Here is a 19,984-nt window from a genome sequence, read left to right as displayed (position 1 = left end):
GTTTATAATGCTCGAATCTTTAATATTTTGCTAACTTTTAGGTTTTTGTCCTATTTTAGTTTATAATATTAAGTATATCGTTATATAACTTCTCAGCTTTGAAAGGGACAATTTTTAAGAGTTAATTTATAATCGTTTAAAATTATTAATATTATTATTTGTAAATATTTCACAGCTTTGAGAGGCTGCCAAGGTTCACTTCACAGGCCACTTAAGGACGATCATGCGATTGTCAGGGAATAACACGTTTTGAGCTGCCGTCCTGGTGCGCAGTTGAGTATTTGAGATGGGGGAATCTCAGCTTGATTGCAATTATCTAAATGCGAGTATGAATTAAAAAAAAATATTGTCAAATAATAATTTTGAAGGTAGTTGCCATATTAAATTGAAAAATGTTAAACACCATCGCTCAACATAAGCCGCAGGCCACGAACGAAGGCGCGCTTTGAGCGACACCGTCGTCCTCTGAACAACCGTTATGTTCGACATACTACTGTCGCCGCGAGGCATCGTGTTTCGAGGAATAAATACTGCTGCGACAAAACATCGCGCAAATGTCGACACAACACACGACGTGCCAATCTGTGTGCCGTGTAAATGTAGGAACCGTTTGTTATAATTTTTCTGCATATGATTCTTATAAGTTCAATCGTTCCATATGCAACAGACCTGCGGTTCACTTCACATAAAGGTGTTTCATTTAATTTATGATAGAGAGTGCTTTAGAAGTTTCTCTAGTGCTAAAGGAACAACAGAATCATCTTGAACATCGTTTGCCAATCGGAATATTGTATACAATATACTGAGTGAACATGTAATGTGAACAATACTTTACCTTCTATATTTACCTCCGACGCACGAACTCGTCACGGAACGACTTCAACACACAACACAAATGTACACAGATTGCCGGCGAGAGTGAACTTCTTTGTGCCAATGCGTAGGTAACACGAGTAAATATAAAACGGGAGGTATTTCGATGGTATGATATTGTATACCGACAAGATGGTGAGATTTTATTTAATAATTAAGTTAATGTTCCACGTGGTTCCTTTATCAGCTAATGCTGATGGCATTCGTGATGATTGAGCTACGAAAGATATCTTTTTTTATCCAGAAACTGTTTTTTATTTTATTATACATATATTCCACAGACATCGTCCGTGAATTTGTTTTCATAAATATATATTTTTTAATCCGAATTTCCTTTTTTTTTTGGGTCGCGTTTCTGCAAGTCAGTGTTTACTAGGTCTCTTAAAGTATATGTTAACTTAAATCTATGGTTCGTACATTGGCCCGCTTGTACGGATGAGTTGGAGCCTGGTTTCCGTTTTGCGATGCCTAAGTTCTTGATCCAGGTACTCACACACGACCATTTCGTGTTTGGTAGTCGCCTCTATACATTCCAAGTAGTAAATAAATTTACTTTCATTGTCAATATATATTTGAAAACCTCATCAAGTCTATAAGAATATTGTTAAATATGTAAATATAAAATGTTTATTCACAAAGTTAGTTTCGTTAACAAAATCGAGCCTGTTGTACTTCTCTCTATACTATAAAAGTAGTGAGGGACTGTGTTCGGTTTCACAGTAAACAATAATAAATTATAATCAAAAAAATTTAAATTGACTCTTATCTATGAAATTACGCCTGCAGCTGGTCACTGTGAACCCGATTTTCTAATAAGATAGTCTTCGCATCGCACGCGACAGGACCATGCCGGGAAATGTTTGTAGTGCATATATTTAGTTCAATCATCTTTTACATTTTGTTAGCTTCAGGAAATAAAATAACACAAAAACCAAGTAATTCAAAATCACTTTATTTTACAATTTAATTTGTTTAAACATTTAATCACAATTATTGCAAAATCTTATTATTTAGCTTATCTTAGAGTTAATAGTTAATATAAAAATGACATGTCAGTAAAAATATTTCTTTTACTTCGGAGAATCAAATCTTTCTCTTAATTTTTTGGCTTAACCACTACATGCGTCGTGCCCATCGTTCGATTTCTACTCGACGTTGATTTATGCAACACCTTGTATATTCAAGTTTAAGGGCATCAAATCAAATCTAATTACTGTGCTAATGAAATGCTACTGTCGAAGTGGCGATGGGCTAGACGGACACGAGATATCTAAGAACAGATGGCTTAACGTTTATCTACTTCCATGTCCTGCACCGTCCCTGCAGGCGGTAACAAGTACTTCCGCGCACATACAACACCTATTTACAAGGATAATCAATTAATTGCTTTTTTCTCGCCACAATCTAATGTAGAATCAGTCCAACTGCAACGCTATAGTGTAAGATATGCATCGCTTGTCCACATAACGAGTTTGCTGAGGTCACGCGCGTTGCAAGCGTTCTCGTGTTCAGCTAATGCTAGAAGCGGCTGCGTGAGGCCTGCGTGTTGCCCTTGCTGGTGGGGTCGTCGTGAGCCTGTGCACCACACAAATGATTTGTTTACTAAGGAAGGTCAACGGTAGATAAATAATATTAATAATTGCAACCGAAACACCGGCTGGTAGGAAATGTTATTGCAATATCTACGGCATCCAAAATCTTCTTTTATTTTTTTTTAGCCGGTGGATGCTCACTGCAAGGCATAAGTCTCCCACAAGGATCGCCTTCCCGCGACCCTAACCATGTCTTTGGTCCACCTAGTGGTGGGGAGAGTCTACCGACGCCGCGTCTACGAGCTCGTGGTCGCTACTCGAGAGCCTTTCGCTCAAAACGGCCATCGATAGCACGAGCGACGTGCCCCGCCCACGATTATATTATACATATGCCATTCAATATCTATACAGAAAATTTATAAAGTACATTGAAAAAGAATATTGACGAATTGTTACCGAATGGTTTTAACTACTGTGTTTTTAGAAAGAATGGACAATTTATGTATGACTGTCACTCCTCAAAAACAAGTCTTCATAGGATGGACAGCTAAATCTTCTGCGTACCATAATACCACACTGCATACCGTACTGCACACGATGCATGGCTGTTATGGTATGTGTCACATAGATATTTTTAAGCCTTCCCACTTATGTCTTGCAACCGGCGGCTATGGGCTGAAGCGATGACAACGAGCTTGGTGAATTAGGAGTCTGCGGCACATGTCCGGCAATGACGTCACAAGGCTGAATGCACCTGTGGGTACAGCTGTACACTTTACAGCTTGTTACCTTGATGACGATACTGGTGCGTGGGCCCGTGTTCCAGAGCTGGCCCTTCTGGTCGACGAAGGCTGCGTCCACGGCCACGGTGTAGAGGCCGGGCGCGCTCACGCTCACCAGCTGCTGGGCCGCGAAGAAGTCGCGCACCGGCGCCACCGTCTGCACCGCGCGCAGCACCGGCACCGCATTGGCCTCGGCCGCCTGTGCACCAACACTTAAATACCTCGACCAGACCCCGCCATCAGACACACATTGCCACCGCTACCTCGCTCGAGCAAGGATTGAGAAGTGAGGGAGTATTACAACTCCAACACCTGCTTGGGAAGTTATGTAGTGCATTAGCGCACGGTGCACTCACCTTAAAGAGCTGTCGAAGACTGTGGAAGTAACACCTACCGTTAATAGGTCTCTGGCCACGGGCAGGTATACTGTTCCCATAGGTATGGCCTGGCGGCTGGGCACTTCGGGACCATTATAAATAAAACATTAGGAGGTAAAGGTTAGAGTTTTGCTTCCGACACCGCTGTCTATACCGCGCCTTAGGACACCGCGGCAGGGTGGGGCCGGAAAAAAACAGGGCATCGCGCAGTTGTCGCGAGTTTTTCAAATCATATCAATTTGTTCCCATACTTTCTTTACTTCCTTCGCCTTCCCTCTACTGTTCAACAATTTTACGCTTATTCTTTATCATTTGTTTAACAATTTAAATAATTAATTTTTACTTATTTTCTTACTACATTTATCGCATTTATTTTAGTTCTTTTCTTGTTTCTTTTTTATTTTTTATTATAATTTATATGTTTATTTTTTCCTTGTAACCTTTTTGCAAAACTACAAAACGGCCTGGCAACATTCGTCTTTACTTACTAGTCAGACGATTTTCTTTTTCTCTATTCTCTCTGTTAACTGTGACTAGTATTCTGTATATATTTGTAAATACTTATTAATCATTTTTACCATTATACTTATTATGAGGGAGAAACAAAGAGAGAGAGAGAGAGAGTGATAAATACGTAGGGGGAAACAACGAGAAAAAGACTAGGATTAAGAAAGGCAGAGTACGATCGACAAAGAGAGAGGGAGTTAGATAAAGAAAAAGGTACCAGTAAAGTCAGTTTCTCGGTGCGCTTTAGGTTTTACAACAACTAAAGTGATCATCGGTGATGTATTGAGAAAGAACATTAGTCTATGGAATACCACCTGCTGGTCACCACGCTCCAACTGTTTGCTGTTATCATCCAATATGCAGTATGCAGCGAGGTGTTGTTACCTTGTCGTTGGTGCGCGGGTGCGGCGTGACGGTGACGGTGATCTGCACGCCGCGCACCTGCCGCGCCGGCTGCCGCTTGCTGCAACAGACCCGGCCCGTCAGCGACCCCAACTCGATACGTCGTTAGTTTTATATTTGCTTATGTTTCAGATAGTAGATAAATTCCAAACATTGTAATAAAACCACAGTAGATACCAGTGTATCCATCCATCTTCAGGAGTTATGTTACACCGATTAGTTTCTCTGTGTTTGGCACTAATCGGTGTAACATAGCTCCTGAAGATGCCCCGTGGAGGGGTGAAACACAACCACTCAAGGTTTGGTGGTGGCGGTTGTGTGATTCGCATTGTTTGCCGCATACGCATTTATCAGCGGGCTGGCGGGCGGTGCATTTCATTGCACGACTACCACTGCATGTGCGGAAGTGGCTAAATATTGGTCCTTTTCTTACTTGGGATGGACTTCCGCGAGGTAACGCCTGATTCCATTAAATAAAGATACCAGTGTTTCCTAACGTGTGGTCCTCGCCCCACGCTTGTAAAGGGGGACAATTCGAAAGTGGACACGACACGAGTTTAACCTTTTTGTTTTAATATTAAAATTACGTACGTTACACAGGGGGGCGTAAAAATTTTAGAAAGACTGAAGTGGGGCATGGCACAAAAATAGGTTGGAGAATACTGATCTAGATCATATAGGCATACTAACACTATGAAGCAATCGTGAACTTGACAGCGCCGTCTATGGGAAAGTATAAGTGGCTTTTGTTCAACACAGAAAGTAATGTTCAGAAACTGAATTTGAACAATGTGCGTGTCCTTTGGGAAGCATAGAATGATATGGGATTCATTTTCAATAAAATTTCTTGTGTTGGTGAGTTGATCTTTAGATTCTGTTTGCCCCGCTGCAACATCTCTAGTGTTGTGCAGTTTATTAGTATGGATAGTCTGTGAGATTATGCGTTATAGGCGCTTCTTACGACAATTCAACAGGCACTTTTAAAACATCAACTACAGATATATGTATATATTTATTCTATGATCGAATTACTGTTCACAAGGCAGATATGCACGGAAGAGACACATGAAACAGGAGAGTCAACTGTAAGTGTTTACCTGGTGGGCGGGTTGTGCACGACGCCCTCGAGGCGCAGCGCCAGGCGGTGCGCGAGCGGCAGCGCGGCGGCGTGGTCGGCGGGCTGCGCGCGCCAGCCGGGCGCCAGCGACACGCGACACAGCGTCGCCGCGCCGCGCGCCCAGCACACCGCGCGCGGCCACACCGCGCCCGCGCAGCACGCGCGCGCCGCCCTCAGCACCGCCTCCGCGTGCTGACACACAGGTGACCTTCTTACTAGCTGCTACCAGCTCGAGATTAAACACGCGTCACATACGCACGCTACTTACTAAGTTAATGCATATCATTTGCTTTTAAGTTTAATTAACCGTCGTAACATATGCCATGTGAAAACCTTGTGCAAAAAATAGGTCGTCAGCATCAAAGTCAAGACGCTTGCTGCTCCATGCGCATACGCAACTTGGTTGACTGTCCAGAATTAATTGAAAATATACCCATGCTATGCTTTAAATCATAATTATACGACGTGCTCGCTCCTTGCCCTGCGCACACTTATAAAACATAGATCATAATTTTACTATCCTAGACATATCCACATTGGAAAGAAATGAATTCAAGAACTTAACACAAGTAATATAATTTCTTTTACTCTCTGATAGTAGACTTTGTTATTAAATATTTATGTATCTATTTATCACATCCAGCGCTTACCCTATGCGTGATGCCGGGGTTGGTGGTGGGGTTGTCGAAGAGCTTGGCGGAGATGGCGGCGAGCTCGATGGAGGGGCGCAGCGCGATGAGCTCTTCGAGCGTGGTCGCCTTCAGCTCCTTGGAGAACAGCTCCGGCGGCCGCTCCTGCTGGCTGCACGTCACGCGGTCCAAGAACTGCGCGAATTGCGCGAACGTGTGCTGCGAGCTGCTCCCCGGCAGTTAAGGAATAAACCAGATAATGACGGCGCACCGGAGAATAGTGTTCTCTTATCAGAAACGAGACTTTACGAGTTGCTAATGTTTATGGTGGGGGCCTTAACCCTTAATAGCCTGATTTACGAAAGTAATTTTTTTTAATATTACTGTGTTTGCTTGAGGGTCTAGATGAAGGGAAAAATAGATTTTTTTTGAAATTTCGTTGGAAAGAATATTATACAACAGTAAAATTCGTACAGCTAACCTATAAAAAAAAAAACTAATAGTAATGTGAACATTCGGTTTAAAAGATTGGTATCAAAATTAAAACTCTAGGCTATTAAGGGTTAAACTCCTGCTAGCTTCAACGACTCTAAGGCGAATGGTAGATCGATTTGGTCTCGACCCGTCGAAATAATACCACGAGGGTTTTGGGGATAACATTGACTATGCGTACCCCGGGACGGGCTATGATATATAGGGAAGCGCGAGGGAAGATCGCGTAGTGATCCCTGACCGGGAGATACCGCCACATTGTGCAAAGGGCGATCATCGGTTAGGTTTTAGTGGGTAGGAATCTCATATAACCCTTTCCTCCTCCCAGAGGCAGGGTACCTTGAACATTCGGGATATTTTCCTCCCGAAATAAAAAAAAAAGATTGTTGCTGGCAAGGATACATGTGCAGGTGCGTGAGCGTGGCGTCGTCCGCGTGGAAGGCGGTGCGTGCGATGTGGGCGTAGCGCCGCGCCGCACCGGCCGCCGCCGCCGCCGCGCGCCGCAGAGCGCCTGCCGCTGCGCCAGCGCGCGCTCCCGCCTCGCGCGCCGCCTGCGCACGCGCACACACTCATACTTACACTCCGCGATCGCTCATGGCTACGAGCGTGCATATCTACGCTAGTGTACAAACTCCGAGAACACACTCCACGAACACAACCAGTCAAAGACTTTTATATGTCCAAAATTTGTATAAATTTATTTACACCTGTGAAATTAGTGCCTAAATAATTTGATATAATAAATATAAATAAATAACATCTACCCAAGTGGCATTCCGATGCGACTTAACGTAGTGAAGTTAGAGAGCTACTGGGGGAGCTTCGGCTCTGGCCGCTGCATGCTGGTTTCACAGGATTGGGAAATAGGAAAGTTCTTAGCTTCAGCGGAAGCTTCACACACTAGATCACGTGTGGCCAATCTTTTATGGCGTCATTTATTATTATATCAGCTCCACCATAGATCGCCACGGTGACCAATCAGCAACTTTGACTATGTCCTGGTCCTCTTAGTGGGGGGCCTATTTTAGTTGATGTTGTATCTATCGTGATCCACAAATAAACGTTCAAAGCGCCACAGGTTGGCCACCCCTGCTCTAGAGTACGTAGTACGTAAGTGTCGAGTGTACGCGCCTGTGCGACGGCTGGCGGCGGCTGCGTGCAGAGGGCGCGCGCGGCGGCGGCGGCCGCGGCCAGAGCTGCCAGCGCAGCGGCGCGCGCGCTCATCCACGATGCGGCCAGGGGCGTGCACGCGCCGCAGCCCCCGCACCCCGCCGAGCACGCGCCCCCCGCGCCGCCTGCGCCGCCCGCGCCGCACCCCGCCGCGCCGCCCGCGTCGCCGCACGCCTCCCACAGCGCCGAGCACACCTCCAGTCCCGCTATGCCTGCCGCACACGCACAACGCCCATGTACTTACATAACAACGAGTGTTTAAATGAAATATTAAAGATAGATGAGTGATTAAAGATACAGAGTAATTAGTTATACATAAAAGGTTTAACGGAATGATTAATACATGACAACATTTCCAATCAATAACTCAAAAGAGCCCATGTCAAACTCAGTTATGTTTTTATTGTGATCACTTAACATTCTTTACATTGTATTAGGATATTCCACGAGTTCTCGCTTAATAGTGGTCGAAAATATAAAGGAATCCTTGCTGGAAAGCATCTGCAGCGTTACCGTCATCTTGTAGGCGGGCGTCGGCATCAGCGGCGCGGTGCAGTGCGCTCAGCCAGCGCTGGGCCGCCTCGCTGGGCGCCTCCTCGCACAGCCGCTTCAGGATACTCGCCGCGAGGTGATGATGACCATATCTATGAACAACCATCCACGTAGGTAATGTAAAAATTAAAAAATCCAATTATCCAAGCCGGTGATCACCGGCACCATCATTTCAGTCATCACTTCGCCATTTTAGTGATTGAAATTTTTTTTAATATCGATTTTTTTCTATCTAATCAAGAGTCTAGTTAACAAGATAGCGTACTATTCATCATTTTTATTTCATCTATAAAAGGTCCACTGTTGGGTTTAAGGTACTCCCACAGATTCCCAATAGCGCGCGATGGACATGATGTTGATGCAAGTGTGATGGAGCAGGTGGAGCAGGTGTAGACCTGAGCGCAGCCCGGGCGAGCCGGTAGCGCGTCCAGCCGTCGGCGCCGCGCACAGCGTGCAGCACTCGCTGCTCCCAGTCGCGACTGACGCGGAAGCTCAGCTTGGCAGCAGCTCGCTCCTGCAGCAGCACCGTGCACAGCAGCACCAGCCGCGTGCCCTCCTCGTCGCCATCCTCCCACCCACACGATCTGCCAACACCATAACATGATGAAAATTTCCAAGCATTGAAATAAAAAAAGGGGAAATTTCTTCTTGGTTGCTTTATCCTAACACCGCGAAATAATTATACTAACTAATTAGCAGCGCCATCTGTTTGAAAACAGAAGTAACTTATATATTTTGTTGACTAAAAGGTTAGGTTAAATAGGCGTCCAATAAATTCGCGAAACAGGCGAAAGAACTTGAGATATAACATTACGGGCTGTTTATCTAGTTCTCTAATACAGTATAGAGAAGCACAACAAGATTCCAGGGTAACAGGTCAACAATAACAACAAGGTCTTTTCCACCGACACTGCAAGGCTCAGGCCTCCCGCAAGCACCGCCTCGATGCCTGGCCTAGCGCTGCCCACGTTCGGTTACCGGTCTATGAGGTAGGTCTACTTAGTGGAGGGCCTATCCGCGCAGTGTGCACCGGCACCTGGTTGTTGCTAGAAACGGTCCGAAGCACCATCGGACGTAGCACCATTTCAGACGGGCAATTCTTCGAGTCACGTCGTACACTTTGGTTCTTCTGCAAAGCTCCTCATTTTTATTCGATCTCGTAGCGTAATTCCGAAGTATCAACAATCCGGTGATTTTATTTTATCGGTAGATGTAGGCACTGCGCCATCTATTTTTTCTGAACCAAAGTCAGAAGCGGCTAGATTTGTTTAATGGTTTAAATAGTGAATATTTATGATGGTTACCATGGGGTTGACATGTCCTAACAAAGACAAAACCCTAAACTAAAAAAAAAAACTAAAAAGGAAAGGCTACCCAAACCGATCGAAGGTTCGCAGTAGAGCTGGCAGGGCTGGCGACAAGCGGCGCGTGCAGACGGCGGTGCCGCCCAGCGCCGCTAGCGCCTCCAGCAGTGCCAGCTGGCGGGCGCCAGCCTCCCCTCCCCCTGAGCCCCTCGCCCCGGCGGCGTCCAGTTGCCCGCCCAGAGTGGCGGCCGTGCGCTCAGCGTACAGGTTTGGCTCAGCATTGCTCAGTTGCACCTGCATAGTAAGTCATCAGAAACTTAAAAATGGCTTTCTTAATTTTATCTGGCATTAATATTATCCAGTGTCATTGGTTACAGGTGTAAAAACTAAAGGATGGTGATTGTGCAGCACATTGTACAGCAAAATGCTTAATATCTATTTTCAATCAGCCTGTATAAAGTGGTCACTGTGAAATATGTTTCATTATTTTTTTTTTCTATCAGAGTGCGGCTAATATTTTCTGGCAGTACTGTTCGTAGGGACAGACAGTAAACAATTATTATTATTAATATGTAGTGATCCAGATTTTTAAAACAAATTTTCTTACTATATTAGCATTATACTTAATATATCTGTAATCTTTGATTTTTGGCTAGGATGTACCACACATTAATTAATAGCAAATGATCTTTGCTGCCCTCCAAACATCGCCACGTTGGCCTTCGAGCTGCATGCATCCAGAGACTTCGATCGCATTAATATTCTATCATATTAATAATAATTCAGTATAGCAATATATGTAATCTGACTATATCACTTTCCATTAGGTGTAAGTTATACACGTATATTTTGTATGGACAACAGCTGCACATGATGTGAATAAAAATTATTCCTCACCAGACACTTCAGCGTGATCCTCAAAGGCTTTACATGTCCGGGCACTTGTCCGGTGGCGATGACCAGGGACTCCAAGGCCAGCATCAAGTCGGCGCCTTCCACAGGGAGGTGTTCTTCATAGCTGTGTATCAAATATACATTAATAAATATTTGATTAGCATTCAATAAATATTTTCTGAGTATTATGTTACAGTACCAGGCGATAAATATTGCACATCGACCTTTGGAAAGAGACAATCGGCTAGTTTCGCCTCTGTAGAGCGTTATCTCTGTCACACACTACCTATGTGACGTTTTGTTAGACGTATTTCGTGCGTGGATGCAGTGTGGCATCTCCCTAGTTGGACTAACAACGTTGTTAAGGCCTTGCTGAGGGTGTCTGTTGGCTGATATGATGATTTTAATTGGTTGATATTGAAGGTTGTGAGGATTACTAACCAGTGAACGACGATGCGTGTGAGCAGGTGCGCTGCGGTAGCAGCGTGGCGCAGGTCGACGCTAAGCGTGGCGTCGAAGCAGTACTGGCGAAGCGCCAGCGCACTGCCCCCCGCAGCCCCGTCACCTTGAGGGCTACCCGCCGCCGCACATACCGCCGGACACTGCACCAGCATCTGTTACAAGAACCATCACTTGTCTATCATATAATAGACTATAATATTTTTTTTTAATATTTTTAACGGAGGTAAATAAATGCAATTTCAGTCTAGGTTCTTTGGTTAGCAGCATTTTATGAGGCCCCGGGTTCAAAAATGTTACCACTCATCAGTCACTCTTTGGCCCAAAGACTATTTGTTTTGCATCCACTGATACTTCAACTTGTCATTTCCATTGATTTGTCTGTCACTTTAATAATATCTGTAATTTAAGTACCTTCATAACCTGGAGACAGAGCATGGTGTGTTCAGCGTCTCTACTGTCGCTGGCGGTGCGGACCAGCCGCTGGATGCACTCAGGAGGCCACAAGGCTGCATGCTCCGCCAGCTTCTTAAGCCCGAGCAAAGCAGCCCTCCTCACTGCTGTCCGAGCATCCTTCATTGCTATGCTCAGAAGGAGCTCCACCTGGAAAAGCAATTAATTTATTGAGGTAGTCTCATATATCAATCACAATCACAATCACAAATAGAAACAATAATAATACTTTGAATTTTCATCATTTATGATCATAGCAAATATTTTTATATCACAGTTATCTACATAAATGTATTTTGCACCAGGCTCTAAAAGCATTTTCATTATTTTACTTAAAAATGGTATAAGAAGTTTACATATTTCAAAGCTAAGTATTATTTTGTTTTGGACCAGACTTACTGCTGCCCAAATGGAAGTTGTAGATTTTATGGCATTGATAGGCAATGAAACTCAGAGGGGCTTTAGCTCAAGCTGCTACACACTACACAAGGGCACACAAGGCAGCTGTATCTCGCTTTGGTTGCTTTTGCCTTGCTAATAATACTACTACCACCTTGAACTGCACAAGCGTTCAGAAAGTGGTGAAAGAAACTCAAGCAACTTCTACGAAAGATTGGGGCTTTGAGTTTGTTTTTGATTCTTTCCACCAATAAGTCTAGTTGGTTATTGAATAATTATTCTTGATGGTGAATTTTTTACATTTTATTATATAGACTTAATTATTAGTTATATATACTATTAAGTACTTCACCTGGTCAGGAACATGGACAACTGTGTCAGCAGCGATGGCAGTGAGCGCTGTGATAGCAGCCCGCACTGAGCTGGTTGATGGGAACTTTTCAAGCAAAGAGTGAAGCAGTTTTAACACACCCTGTGCTCGTACCGCTGGGAAATAATTCATCACAGACATTGGCTCTCCATGTGCTTGTATCTGTATTAAGGGTCTGCTAGGATTTCTTCAGGAGTTGGATTTGCTAGACTAAAGCCAACTCAGATACAAAATGAGTGCAATACTGCTTGGTTACCAGCTCATTAAAACAACACAAGACAAGACCTTAACAAGGTAACCTGTCTATCTTGTGGGTATGAGGTCTATACACAGCCACTTCAATTTGGTATTAATTAAATAGAACAATTTACAGAAAAACAAAAAAGTATATGGACTGTATAAAGAAATTAGTCTTTTGGGTTGTAACATAGTTGGATATATTTTACCTTATGTTGTATTATGACAAATAACAATGTCATACAAAGCAAAACTCATTGATTTGTTGTTTTTGTCTCACCAATTCAAATTTAGACTTTACCAAACAAACTTTTGTATGTAAAGACTTCATGGCTAAGCATTCACAGTCAGCTGTGGTTTATTTAAAATATACTATGACATTATTATAATAAAACATTCTAAAGTAAAAGTTTGTTCAATATAATGGCTATTTTACATTTAACTTTAGAGATTATTTAGAAAGGATTTTTTATTTTAAAATTATTTTGGTAATCTATCCTAACATTGTGCGATAAGGGATGTTAAACAACACATCAGTACCTATATAACTATTATCAATGTAAAATGTAATGGCATGTTATTGTATTGAAAGTGTTTACCCCCGCCATGAACCGTCCTTAGAGCGCGCACCAGCTTAGCTCTCCTCTCCGCTGCTGTGCTCTCACACTCCACCATGTCCGACAATTTGTTACACATTGCTACGGCAAATGCACTGTATAACAATAATATTGGTTATATCACATTTAACAACATTTATATAAATTCTGATAAAATCATTCTTGAAGGAGCTAATTATTCTAGTAGTGACAAATAAAGCTTACTTAGAATGTGCAGCAAATCTGGTTGTAGCATATATGGCAGCATCCACCTCGACGTTGTCATGACTCTCTAGCCCTCTACGAATAGCATGGTGTACATTTTGCCTCTCTGGTATGATCCCCGCCACAGCACCCAAGGTGCGAAGAGCTAGGGCACGGGCAACAGGGTCATTGGAGTGTAAAACACTAAACACTCGCCGCAAAAACTCGTCCACATTTAGAATTTTATCCAAGTGCTTCTCGCTCTGCTGGCACACGCGTAGGACCCACAGTCTCAAGAAATTATTGCCCATACGGAAAACATCAGCCAATTTTAAGAAAGAAGAATTAATAAGAATAGGAAATGGATATTTTTCAAACAAACGCGGGAAGCGAACTATCGCTTCACATTGTTCGCCAACCTTTCCGGACCTGAGACCTGTAATAACATTTTTATATTAATCTCACTGTATGCGCTATAACCTAATGTAGGTTACAATTTTATACCTTTATCCAGCTCAGTTAAGGCTGAGTTGGCATCTTGTTCCGGTTCTATTGAGTTATCATTGAACGTATTAGATCTTACTCCAATCATTATTAATTAGTTATAAAACAAACATCTAATACAAAACACAAACAAAATAGTAGATGACAGTTGACAGTAGTCGCCACTTTCAAGCGAGTGACGTTTTCGTTGCGTTCGACGATGTAACCAAATCAATTCAAAGAAACATTTAAAAAAAGACATTTGACATTAAATGAATTAAAATATTAATGAAGAATAATTGTATTTTCTGTACTTATTGTTATGTTTATTTCTTATTAATATATGTATATTTTATATTTCAAATACACATAAAAAATGTCGATACAAAATACAAAATTCATAAGTTTATTTCAATGTTACCTGCCCACGTTTCAAATGTTAAAAATGTGCATCACTGAATAGATTTATTTACGTACCACTTATGTGATGAAACTTATTGTACGAAACATTTTTAGTGTTCCTTATTTTAGAATTTTCAATTAATATTTTTCAGAGTGTTTATTTTTATTTTTAATTTATAATGTAAGTAATATCAATTCAGTCTTTCTAAGTTCTCTCTAATTTTTAGTTTGATTTGATAAAGGTTACCCTAAAAACACAGAGATGGCGTTGCGAACTCATTTAGACCCAAAATAGTTAACGTCGTTATCCTAGTTAAGTAGTATCCTAGTTAGTTTAAGTAACTTTGTAGCTATGATGTCCATCAAACTGTAATGATTACGTATGATTATTATTATATTCAATAGTTAATATCAATTATTTACGAATAAATAAGCTATGTACTTTACGCTTAAATGTGCGTATGAACCACCAAGAAGTAAAATAATCGTTGTTATGTTTTATCTGTTTCGTTTTCTTTATTTGATAAACGATAGCTTTGTCGAGCGCAGAGCGCCCGGATTAGCGAGCGCCCTCTTTGTTGTTTTACTCTTTCTCTGTTTTATTAATCCAGATTGATCCTCGCTACACGTGATCGCGTAAAAATGTTCTTCCTGCATTATTCACACTGTGTTATTGTAACTACAGATTATTGGCCTTACCAAAATAATGACTCATCATCGATTACTAGGCATTCATTTTTAAAATTGACATTGATACAAAAGACGCGGCTGGACTTCCTGGTGGTTTTTTAATTTACTGTTGCTTAATTGACATAAAAGAAAACATAACGACATAAAAGAAAACATAAAAAACCAGCTACTGCAATAATACCAGAAATAAAATAAACGGATATGCAATTTACTCAACGTTAAACAGAATGCATAGTAAACTTTATACGTGAACTAATCAAAACGAAAATGGCATTATTACAAAAATATTAATTTTAAATTTAATAAATTTAAATACTATTATCTTTTTAAGGTTTTGAAATTATTAATTTTTTGGCCAATTTGCACAGTGGAGACCAGAAAATCTGGTAAAGCTTATAGTCGTCGGCAACGTAGAACATAAAGGGTTTGAGAATCGTCAACTACTCTTGCGACATCACCAACACCATCATGCACGGCTCCATAAAACTATCCCAAAAGAGAAAAACCTTGAGTAATAGCAGAGACGTGATTGGCCACGACACAATCACGAATAAGAAAAGGTTTAAATTGATAAATGTTACTTTGGTATATATAAATAATTTTTCTATGGTTAAAAAGGGGCTTCCGCGAATGTTTTGTGAACATCACCCTATAAAAGAACAAAATTATTTTAGAATAATTATTAAAACAATGTACAACGAGTTACGTTCCGAATTTGGTTGTTTGATTATTTGTTTTTTTTTTTTACTATTTATGAAGGAGCCGAAATTACTTTATTAACGCAACGTCTATCGAAGCTCTATGCTACACCACATTAATATGTTATAAATTCATAACAAGCCCAAGTTCACACCATTTGTATGAAATATATTATAAATACGCTATCGACAGTAAATGAAATAGCTACTTCTCCACGACACTCGAAGGATAATCTGCCAAGCATTGAATCCTTTCAATTTACAATTACATGAGCTCAGCGAACAATGTCTACAAAAAAGCATTTATTCTGCTATAATCGATTAGGTTAATTACACTTTAAGTGTTTTTTAACGAACCCGAATACCGATAATGTCTTTTGGTCATTATGACCATAAGACACCAACGTCTATCTTGGAGTAAGAAACAAGAAAGAATTCGGTGCGGCTATACACTTTGCGGTTCGGTAAATCCAAGGTTAAAATTGTTATACCGTGTCGACAAACGCAAGTGGAATTAAACGCATTTAAAGATGTAGACGGTAATCTATATATAAAAATAATTATAATCTGTACATCTGTACTCGTTAGATTCAAAAATCATATAATCACCGTTAAATTTTGGTAAACTTTTAGTCATATTCACAGGCACGTTGTATTTTTTTTGTGGTGTTTGAGGTATCGAAACTGGCATTTTGTTCGGAAATTTTAATTAAATACATAACACGGCAACGCGTGAAAGGGTACACCTAATAATAATATAAACAAAAAGTACTTTGCTTTTCAAATGTACATAGAACATTAGACAAAGTACATTCCTTGTACTACTAAGGTAATAATGAGTTGAGTTATCTAGTGATTACTTACATGAACAAACCATAATGATACGGATAACCCAAGGTTTTATTACACGGAACAAAATAATCAATCTTTATTTATTTTAGGCTCAGTTTCCTATAAGTTATGGAGAAAGCTTGCCTACAAGTCATGTGTTCATTCAAGCTCCCTTGTACCTGTGTCGGGCACAGATACGACGCTAAAAAGAATTTTGTACTTGTGTGCTGCACAGAATTAAAATCACCGTAACGACCAGTTCATTGTCTCATCAAATGTTACAGGAACAGCCCAATGCGAATTCACGCCATGATTATTATTATTCTATTGTAACAATTTATCTAAACATTAACCGATATAAATTAGCCACTAATTGAGTGAACAAATTGGATAAAAGCAGTCCCGGCCGACGAAATTGGTGCGTAGCGAGCAACAGCGTTATCAAATTACATTAACTAACTAACATCCCCCGGCGCGACACGAGCACCCTAGAATTAACAGAACAGAAATTCAGCTGAGATGAGGCGACGCGGTGTTTAGTCGCGGCCCGGCTCGCCTATCAAAGCTGCGTAATTACAGCCACCTGTGAAACTGTAGCCTGTATGCCGCCATTACGCCGGTTCATGTAGCGACGCCGGGAAATGGCGCCTTGTCATTTTGACAGATCGCTCGATTAATGACAGAGTCACGTTGCCCTGATAACTTTGATTAGAATGTTGCCGGTTTCCTGTTTCATATTTATTCATTAAATACCATCAAAATTAATTTACACAAGTAATGATAATTGAAAAAGGTTACATGTCTCTTTAATTTTATTTCTTTAAAAATATAGCCTAATATCATATGACAAAAGATGTTATAATTTAATGCCATCCACGGAGCAGTGTGAACTGTTTCAACTATTTATCAGGACTGTCTTCAGTCTGATTTGTAATGCAATGCTGTTTTGATATATGTCTGGATAGATAATAATAATGTTATGGTCATCTTTTTACCTTTCAGTTGCCGAGTTGTTTTGTATTTAACCAATTTCATTGACAATCGTAAAAGGCGGCTATTAAGCTAGTGAATAATATATGTGAATTAATTCTTTAAAATTTATTTATTAAAATCGTATTGAAAGATTAAGAAAGTTCCAGAAGACTTGCCTGTTATTAATCATCGTCATTATTATATTATGTCATATTCTATTTAGCTATAGGACACACACACATCTGTAAAAACCAATTAGCATATATTTAAGCTTGCTTGTGATTAACCAACTAGCATTTTGAAAGTGTGTTAGCGATAATAAAAACATTGTTTTGGACCTAGCTAGTTAATACGTATAAAAAAATTTAAACATTATACCAATTGTTTTAAATAATCAGTACGAGTATTGAAATTCCTGTTTTTGCGGCGTAAAAATGCACTTTAATTCTTGTCGCACTGTAAGCTCTCTCACACAGCGTACACAGATAACGAAGAATTTTAACGACAAGCCGATACACTGCGCGCCCCGCCGCGGCAGCCGGCCAGAAATGTTTTCACCTTAATGACCAATTAAAGATATGCAGCATTCTGTACAGTGGTATATTTCACATCTCAATTTTAACATTTGCTTTATGTGATAAGATGTAAGTAAAACTAGAAGTCTGTATTTATTTTTAGTTATTAAAGGCGGGAACTAATTTTTCGTTTACGTCATGTTGTGCCGCTTATGTCAAAGTTAATCCGGTGAAACTATCAGAAGTTTCGTACATAGATTATTGGCGTGAAAACTTTAAAGGGGTAAATTTATTGCTCGTATAAAAACTTTTACATCTATTTCCAATTACTGTGCATAAAGCGTTTACTCTAAAATTTATTATAATAATTTATTTTTTCTTTAAGCATGCGACAGACTAATAATTTCTGTTTGTACAAAGTCAAGGACAGATAGTGAACAATAATTAATTTTAATATATTTTATGTTTTGATAATGCCTTTTTCTGACAATATTATCATTATGTTATTTATTCGTGAAACCATTGATTTTTTGGTAAGGTGTACCATACACTATTTGACAGCAAATTGAAATTCATTCACTTGTAATGTCAATTACCCGTGTAATTTTGAGAGAAATTCTGTATCGGTTAGTTTGTATCAATAACCTTTCAAATGAAAAAGTAAATTTATGGTATTTGTCCACGTGTAACCTTTTTCTTTATCAGTCGCAAATTACAAAAAAAAAATGTCGCAGTGAAATTCAGAGAATCTATGTAATCGTAAGTCCTTCCGGGTCGCAACAAAGGCTTTGTTTTGGTTAACTTCTAAAACTTTGTGAAAAAGGTATTTACGCGCCAAATACGCAAGTAATCAATACCGGACGTGGCCGGCATTAAACCGCAGTTTCAACTGCTATTAACCCACACCTCACAATACATCTTTCGTGGAAATGTCCTACCGGTTCATGTAACCTCATTTGCCTTGGAATAAATACCAAAAGAGGTCTTATAGTAAAAAGCATAAGAAGTAAAATTGTATGGTAACACTTTTAAAAGCTGCAAACGTGTTGTGGTATTTAAACGAGCTACCGAATGCTTTCATTGAATACAAGAGAATTGTTGGAAGGATTTAAAATTATTATCTGTATTGAATATTTTTTTGGGCAAAGGATTAGGCGAGCTAATGAGGATAAGATGCAGGAGCGTTGTGAATTGGCCGCGGCAGACGAGCTCCTTTGTCATTCGACTTGGTTCGCATTCAAATACAGATTAAAAATCTCGCTCTTTGTCTTTAATCGTTATCTGTGTGAGATAAAATTGTGCGTAAGTCGCTTTACGTGAGCTGCTCTTTCGAGGTTTTCGCAATACTTTTTAAAAATTGTGAAGTTGGAACCGTTCTTAACTTTGCGACGGAACAAATATTACTTACTTTCAGTACAAGTTTTACGAGGTCAGATATCTCTTTCGCTGCCAATATAACTCCGAGAGCTACACGTATCTCTTATTTTAACAATTTAATTTTCAAGTTGTTATTACTGAATTTTGAACACCCATTTGTAATTATTAACATGAAATTCCGCAGAAACATATAAGCATAAACAGTACCTAATGTGACAATTTAAAACAATATTTAAGTTTTTGCCTATGTTTATGAATTACAGATATAATACAGATATACTGTTGTGTTGAGAGATTACTAGAAATATTTCTAAGTGGCAAGGATACTTCCAGGAGCTAAGATTGAATAAGTAAAGACAATAGTACTAAAAATGTCCTTTTCATATCCTTACATAGAGTAAGTGACTGCCCGTTTTACAATAGTTATTTTTTCATCAAATATCTCGGAAAAACAATCATGATATCATTGATCCCATAAGATCACCATGTTTGTATTGCATGGAATCCGATTATAATAGTAACTAAAAAAACAAAGTAAGCATTTATTTATATATGTATGTTAGTGAAATATATAATGGTATATTATATATATATATATATATACACACACACACACACACATATATATATATATACATATATGTTTGTACGTAATATTCATTGTTTT

The 19,984-nt window shown here is 40.1% G+C and overlaps 1 protein-coding gene across 1 annotated transcript; it reads right to left on the bottom strand.

Moving 5' to 3' along the window:
* Nucleotides 1–1,830: 1,830 nt before the first annotated feature.
* On the bottom strand, nucleotides 1,831–13,995 carry defl (Integrator complex subunit 7). The gene is made up of 17 exons (XM_068777792.1): nucleotides 13,854–13,995; nucleotides 13,371–13,785; nucleotides 13,149–13,261; nucleotides 12,295–12,428; nucleotides 11,505–11,693; nucleotides 11,073–11,245; nucleotides 10,635–10,755; nucleotides 9,814–10,031; nucleotides 8,829–9,017; nucleotides 8,395–8,525; nucleotides 7,839–8,093; nucleotides 7,114–7,279; nucleotides 6,241–6,445; nucleotides 5,571–5,782; nucleotides 4,456–4,534; nucleotides 3,195–3,386; nucleotides 1,831–2,448 (listed from the first exon to the last, which is right to left on the bottom strand). The coding sequence occupies exons 1-17, from the start codon at nucleotides 13,939–13,941 to the stop codon at nucleotides 2,392–2,394; spliced, it is 2,937 nt and encodes a 978-aa protein (XP_068633893.1). The 5' UTR covers nucleotides 13,942–13,995; the 3' UTR covers nucleotides 1,831–2,391.
* Between the last annotated feature and the right edge of the window lie 5,989 nt (nucleotides 13,996–19,984).

The sequence above is a fragment of the Battus philenor genome, unplaced genomic scaffold (genome assembly GCF_028537555.1).
Source record: "Battus philenor isolate CCGP_79_NKW_IND1 unplaced genomic scaffold, ilBatPhil1.0.hap1 SCAF_14, whole genome shotgun sequence".
NCBI lineage: Eukaryota > Metazoa > Arthropoda > Insecta > Lepidoptera > Papilionidae > Battus > Battus philenor.
Note: the sequence above shows the minus strand (reverse complement) of the source record. Positions and strands in the feature narration are given on the sequence as shown.

What these genes read in the sequence shown, in the direction of transcription:
- defl (XM_068777792.1), bottom strand. Translation starts at nt 13,941, where the DNA reads ATGATTGGAGTAAGATCTAATACGTTCAATGATAACTCAATAGAACCG. An exon ending in TCTGTCTCCAGGTTATGAAG is followed by an intron (nt 11,246 to 11,504) that starts GTACTTAAATTA and finishes TTCTTGTAACAG; the next exon opens with ATGCTGGTGCAGTGTCCGGC. An exon ending in ACCCGCGCACCAACGACAAG is followed by an intron (nt 3,387 to 4,455) that starts GTAACAACACCT and finishes GTTGGTGCACAG; the next exon opens with GCGGCCGAGGCCAATGCGGT.